Raw genomic sequence first — 7,433 nt, forward strand, 5'->3', positions numbered from 1 at the left:
TGTTTGAAAAGGAAATAATACACAGTCACGCGGAAATCCACAGAACACAATCTATTCACTAGACACACTATTGAATATAGGCTAAGGCATTTCAGCCTTAGAGATAATTCCCTCTCAACTACATTTTGAACACTCGAGTTTTCATAAAACTCTATATCACTCTATCTATCACCTCCTTACATAGAATCTCTTTATATAAGATATTACAACTGTCATGTATCATTTACGATGCACGATTCCTCCCACAATCACTCAACAAATCCCTAATCTCCTGTTATGCACACATATGGCAGATTAAATTACATTAAATAAGTCTTCGAGAGACTTTATCCATTCCATCATTTACTCTGTTTTTAACAAAAATGTCCCTGTTTCGCTCCAATTTTCCACGTCCTCTCCTTGCTCCGCTTTGGATTCCTCCTTTAATTATGAGTGCTTGGATGCTCCTGCATCAGGGATGAACCAATATTTCTTTCAAATGATAAATTATGCTAGTTAAGATTTTTATCACAAATTAAACCATAACAAATGAAATAGAAAGACATAACATAGGATAGTTTTATTAATAAGATGGTGAAGACTCCATTCCTCTTTTATAAAAAAATTAACGCTCCAACCTATATAGCTATAAATTTAACTTCTTTAAGGCTCCAACCTTGAATGAGGACTCCAATCCTCACAACAAATCCAGGCTCCAACTTGGTCTCTCACAAGACTCCAACCTTGTATAAGGACTCCAATCGAGATTATGCTCCATCCGAACACTACTTCAGAACTTCAAAGGCCAAAGAATACTTTGAAACATCATAAAAAATACTTCAAACCTACTAGAATAATCCTTCCAAAAACCACTCCAATATGCTTTACAAGTTATGCATAAAAAGTTCTCTAATGGTTGCTACAACAATTCTACTAAAGGTTGCTTCAATGGCCTCAAGTATTGAAAAATGTGTTGAAAAGTTCTTTAAACATGATTTCAACAATGCTTCAATGATGTCTCCATATGTTGCAAGAGAATTCTTCAATACTTCTCAAGTAGATCCATAAAGGAGAGGCTTCAAATTTATTCATAGGTGCAACAAATAGTCTATTCCTAGTTTGTCCAAATGTCCTTCAAAATAGCTTAATCAAATAGTTAACAAAATTGCTCAAAAATCCTACTAAAAAAGTATTCTAAACTCTGCTCAAGAATGCTTCAAACTTTTCTTTAGAAGTGGCTTCAAGTATGCTCGAAATCCACCACAAGTTCAAGTTTGTTGCAGCTATGTCACAAGGTCGAAGTTCTAATTTTTTTGTAGAATTTTCATAAGATCAGACTTCCTACATTAGGGCTGAGGGTACTACTACTACTCCAAAAAGGGTTGAAGATATACTCTTGAAGCACTGAAAGTTCTATTTAATTAGGCTGAATATTTTACTCCAATTGAGGTTGAAGTCTAGTCTTTCAGAGGGCTTAAAGTTAGGTTACTTCATGATCGAATTATATGTATCTTCATATGTGTATTTAGCTCTTGCATAGGGCTAAAAATTCCTTGTCATAGGTCAGAGGTATGTTGAGTTGTAGTCTTTCCTTAGGGATATAATAATACTCCAACATGATCCTATTCCCAAGAAGGTCGAAATATTCCTCACAATAAACCAATGAATCCAACACAATAAGGTTCCGAAAGACAAACAAAGATCCACTAAGAAATTTTTAACCAAATATAGATATAAATCACAAAAGATTCTTGTTCCTTTTTATTAGGTTCATGAGCTATGAATTTGTCTTTTTTCTCAGTTGCAAAATCCTTCTCATCTTCCTTGTCGAGTTGGATAACTAAAATGGATGAGGAATAACTTCTATTTATACTGGTTCTATTTAACCGACATGTATGTTGGGTGAGGCCAACTTTTACTCGATACAAACATGGATTTCTTGACTTCAAAATTCAAATTATCATCAACTAATGGGAGTTAGGGGGGGAATAAATACGTGTTAGAAATCGCTTGAATTCCTCTACAAACTTATGTAATTTTCTTCTTGAGATAGTGTTCCCTTTGACATCAATAATAAGAATTATTCCAACAGAACAACCATCGGCCATCACCCGATCCTCGAAGAAGTGGGTGTGCCATAGTCTGAAGATCCCTAACCAGTGTGAGTTAAAATAGCAAGTTACCATTAAGGTAAGAATCCTATAGAGTCATTAGAGTATTAAGAAAAGATTCATCGTGAGAGCGCAAAGTTGTTGCCATTGTTGAACTATAAGAAACTTGTAGCCACCATCCATGAAGATTCACATTCGTTGACCATATTAACGAGTTGAATTACTTGGCCTCACCCCTAAAAACCACAAGCCAAAGGCTTCAAATTCAAAAGAGAGCACAAGGTTTTAAATACAATATTGTGAGAAGGTTTGACATGTTGTTTTTAAAGGTTTTAATTTTATGGAGTAAAATTTATTTAATTAAATAATTGGATAAATAAAAAGTGTTGTGAGGAAATAATTTGTTTGGGTGGTGTAATAGATTATGTTGAAAGAAATAAATGGAATGGTAAAATTGGTAGAAATATGTGTGTAGTCCTTGACAAAAATGTGTTGTCATATCATGCAAAAAAGAAGAAAAATATTTAGTTTTACAATGTCATCTGCATTTGGTGAGCATTGTAAAGTATAAGGTTAAATCATTTTGGATTCTTCAGCTACCATTCTTGCATAAAGGGAAATGTGTAGCTACCACTATTCGTGCGTCACCATTTTTGCACGCAAGGATAAGTTAGTCATCTTGGAAGTATCTGCAACCTCAATTGCTATGTTGACTGGAATCTACAGGGGCATGTTGTTCGGAGTGCAATGACCTGTAAGAGGAGAGCCATCAGTAGAAATAGTCAACAATGGTCTTCATTGCCTTGCAGTGCCACCGTTATATTGAAAAAAGAATGTGTTGCGCTAGCTGCCATTGTGAGCCATAACGACATCCACTGCTTAATGGAATTCACTTAAGGAAAAATATATTTTAGTGTTATATTTTAGTAAATCCATTATGTTCATCATATCCATGAGCTTGTTCTTTATTTAAGGGAAATTGAAAATTCATTTCTTAACAAAGGTTTTTTTTAAGTGTAACATTTTATTTTAAGTTGAACCATGGAAAGATAAAGATTGTTCAACCCGTATGTGAAGCAAAGATTGGGTAGAAATAGGAAGCCAAGACGTTGAGAAAGTTAAAGCAACGACAAGAGTTGTTTGAAATCTAGTTGAAAGAGTTGGAAACCAAAAAGAAAAATAATGTTTTGGCAATAAAATGCATAAACGAATCCATCGATGGCAACATTCTTCCCCTCCTTGTAGATGCAAAGACAATAAAGTAGGCTTGGGATATCCTTGAGAGGATCTTTTTTGTAAGGAGGAGTAATCAAGTTGAAGATAGTAGTGTTGTACAACCTACTGTAGCAGTGCTTCAAAATGAAAAGGAAGGCAGATATATAATAGTAGATCTATATAAAGATGAAGAGTTTGGTGAATCCCACTTGAAATTGGATGGTAATGGAGTGTTACCACTAGCACCTCAGTTTTTCATAGTTAAAGCTACCAATGGAGCAACAAGAGGTTTGGTGGATCCAATAATCAAAATTTTTGATGTTAACTTTGATGAAGAACAATTAACTAGTGATGAGTGGTTTCACATGATGCAACATAAATATATCATTGATATGTTGTTATTTGGTGAGAGAATACCACCTTTGTATGGAAGACAAGTGGAAGACAACCTATTTGCAGCAACAAAGGTTTGTAAAGGAGTGGAAAATAAATATTATGATGTAATGCCAGAGGTAGAGAAGGAAGAGGAAGGGGAGAAATCTCTCATTGTAGAGTAGAAAGAACAAAACAAATATGGTTCTAAAAATGTTTCTCATATAAAATTAAGTGTGCAAGTAAATAGGAAAATCATCTTCCAACTCTAGTAAAATGAGATGAAAATGACATAGAAAAAACAACAAAATTTGAAGAAGAATTAAAGTTCCTTGAACCAAGGTTTGAAACAACAGGTTTTGATGAAGTCTACATAGAAGTTGAAACAATGAGTGTTGAAGGCAACATGAATGATGTAGATAATAAAAACGTAATGAAATTTTCATGTATTGGAGCCCAAAGGATCAAATTCTATTATAGACTTATATTGCAGCAAATTGATAATCAAAGATTGATGATGAAGAGGAAACTATAGAAAATTACATCCATTTAGTTCATTGCATTTCCTATGCCCCTTTAATGTGCTCGATTTGATGCAGTTTTTTTTGCCCTTTCTTAAGACATTGTTACATCACATAATATTCATTTTCAAATATATCATGGCCTATCTTTAGTATTGTGGAAAAATCCTGTGTCAGCGATGTTTCTTTTGTTTAATTTTTCTATAATCTATGTAGTTCTTGGTAATTTAGGCGGTGTATGAAAGCCATTCCTGCAGTTTTGAGTACACTACATTTTTAAAAGATATGCATTTCCAAGTCTTTGTCAATCGTGTATCAAACGCAGCGTAAGATTTGAAATATTGAACTTTTATTTCTATTATAGATATGGACGCAGGGTCTCGCTATTATAATTACCTCTCTCAGATAACAACATCGGGAGGTTGGTTTTATTTAACTATATAAATACCACCTCAATTGAAGGAAGGAAAGAGCGAATAGTATTATGACAGCATCGGATCAAGATCATGAGGATGTGAACCTGCTTTGGATAATTTGGACGAGCTTGTCATCGATCTGGAAAGCTCTGGCGAGCACAGAGGCAGAAACAGGAGGAGAGGCTCCGAACAAGGCCGGCGCAACCTGCTGAGTTCCTGGATTCTGGCTGTTCAGTCCAGAGAAGGCCACTGCGTTGACAGGGCCAATGTTCTGTTGGAAATGCACAAGACCTCGAGGGAACACAAACACGTCTCCCTTCTCCAGCGTTGTGGAGAACAGAGTGTTGTTAGTGGTGATAAAGCCAACCAAGAGAGTACCCTCGATCACCACCAAGATTTCGGTGGCCCGCGGATGTGTGTGAGGAGGGTTGAGGCCGAGAGGAGCAGCGAAATCAAGGCGGACCAACGAAATTCCCAAGGTGTTTAAGCCTGGTAGCTGCGTTACAAAAGCTGGCGTTACAACGAATCCCAACTGGTTACTGGTATCTCCTGGTTTATCTAGGCCCCTCAACCGGAAGTCGTCTGCTGTGACCGTCATCGCATTCTTACATGGAAACCCGTTCACAATAACTGCACAATTCAAAATATATATAAAATGTTATTCACCCATGATCAGCTAGCAGACATTCGCAAACGCACAAGACATACATAATTACAACATGGAAACATTACCATTGCTTTGCATATCAGCAACGCAAATGTCTTGTAAAGGATCTGGATCACTTGCACGCACAATAACAATACTATTCGCGTATGATAAGATCACTAGTACTGCAACTGCTAACGCCGGAAAGGATTCCATGGCTGTAACTCACTATTTTTCTTTTCTTCTATTCGAAAATAAATAGAGATGGACTGAATTTGATTATGAATGGAGAGCGTTGCTCCCTTTTATAACTATGGTAAATGACCCGGTGTTGCAGGTCCACCCACCGAATCCCCTCTGCCGCATACGACTGTGTCAGAGTTCTGGTTAGTTAGAGTCTAAAGAATAAAAAAAACTCAAGTAATGGTTAGAGTCTAAAGAATACAAAAAGCTCATGTACAATTGTCTCAATCAGCGAAGTAATCAATATATATGTCTGTCTGTCTGTCGGGAGGATATGGTCAGTTGCGTATTTTCTTTCGACATTCAAAAATAGAAAATGTCTACAGATTGTCTTTTAAGAATGAAAAAGTTTGGTTTCATATAACGTGTTTTACTTTTTCAAACTAAAAAAATTGTACAATGATCGGGAGTTTGATACAGTTTGGAAGTTAATATTTAATCACAAAAAATAATTAATTGATAATGGTGTTCAATATATATATATATATAGATAGATATATTTATTTATTTGTTTAAAGTATATAGAGATATTTATTTATTTATTTAAAGTAAGATTGTATTGCTTAACAAAATCAAAGTTTCAGTGCATAGTTCTACTATCTACTACCATTACTAGTATTTTTTAGAGCAATTTATTGAATGGGAAACTATATAGTTTTGCTCATCTCCTAATAGAGTTATAGAGCAATCTGCCGAATTGGAAATTATATAATTTTGCCTATCTGCCAATAGAGTTATAGAGCAACCTACCTATTGGGAAATTATATAATTTTGACCATTTGCCAATAGAGTTATTACTGTAAAACTGCAAAAATTGTAAAATTTGCACTAGAGTGCCTATGGAGTCATCATACCACAAAAAACTATCAATCAACATTTAACGATTATGAATCAAACGAAGTTATATCAACCCACATTTAACAATTATGAATCATAAGAAGTGATATCAACCAACATTTAACAGTGATCAATCAAAAGAAGTGACACGTGTTTGATCTCTCACACTAGATCTTAGAGGTGCTAGCACATGGAATATGACACCCAATTTGAGCAAGGAAAGTGTCCATCCTCTCCACAAAGAACCACAAGTTCCACTATTCTCTTTTCACATCATCAAGGCTAGCAAAAACATTATACCTATCATCTTGTTTTTCCATAAGAATACTTCCTATCAAGGTTTTCATTTTCCAATAAATAAATAATGAAAAAAATACTACTCTTAGGGTCTCAAATCCACTGCCCGCATTCCTCCACTAGCTCTAAATCTGAGAAGAACTGTCTTTCTCTAGCTGCGATGGTCTCAAGGTTCTGAAATTCACTTCGAATATCAAGAGGAACATACCAATGAAATGACTCATCAACCTCCTTGGCTTACTAATGGGCTTGATTATGGCATTGTGGGCCTCATTCTCCCATCCTCCCCTTCTGCTCCTCATGCACTAACATTGCATGGGGGTTGGCTCATAATGCAAATGAAAATCAAACTAGGTTTGACCAAGATACCTTATTGGACAAAACAGAGAGATACAAAAGAATGAAATCAAATCTCATTAATCAAGCTGCTTGGACAACCGATACATTATATAGGCACACATAAATAGCTTCTAGGACAATCTAGATCCAAATAATTCAGATCACCAACTCACAACACAAACTACGAAGACACAACTCATGACAGATAGACTCAAACACTAACTATGAGAACACAACTCATCAACTCTATCTGGACACATCATTTCTACATTATTCCAACACCCCCCCTTATCGGAGAAATGGATTTTCAACAATGCCTAGTTGTTTACATATTTCAAAGTTATCCTTTCCAATAGGTTTGGTAAAGATGTGAGCTACATTCTCACTTGTATTACAATAGACTAAATGAATCTCATTTGATTGTATCTTTGCTCTTACAAAATGATGCTGAAATTTA

General features: G+C 35.3%; 1 protein-coding gene across 1 annotated transcript; it reads right to left on the bottom strand.

The window, feature by feature from the left end:
- Nucleotides 1-4,702: 4,702 nt before the first annotated feature.
- On the bottom strand, nucleotides 4,703-5,476 carry LOC149257952 (germin-like protein 8-2). The gene is made up of 2 exons (XM_089393108.1): nucleotides 5,347-5,476; nucleotides 4,703-5,244 (listed from the first exon to the last, which is right to left on the bottom strand). Exons 1-2 carry the CDS (start codon nucleotides 5,474-5,476, stop codon nucleotides 4,703-4,705), a joined length of 672 nt encoding a protein of 223 aa, XP_089249234.1.
- Between the last annotated feature and the right edge of the window lie 1,957 nt (nucleotides 5,477-7,433).

Source organism: Pinus tabuliformis, chromosome 6 (genome assembly GCF_031772625.1).
Source record: "Pinus tabuliformis cultivar Carrire ecotype Pingquan chromosome 6, CPIR1, whole genome shotgun sequence".
In the NCBI taxonomy this organism is placed as follows: domain Eukaryota; kingdom Viridiplantae; phylum Streptophyta; class Pinopsida; order Pinales; family Pinaceae; genus Pinus; species Pinus tabuliformis.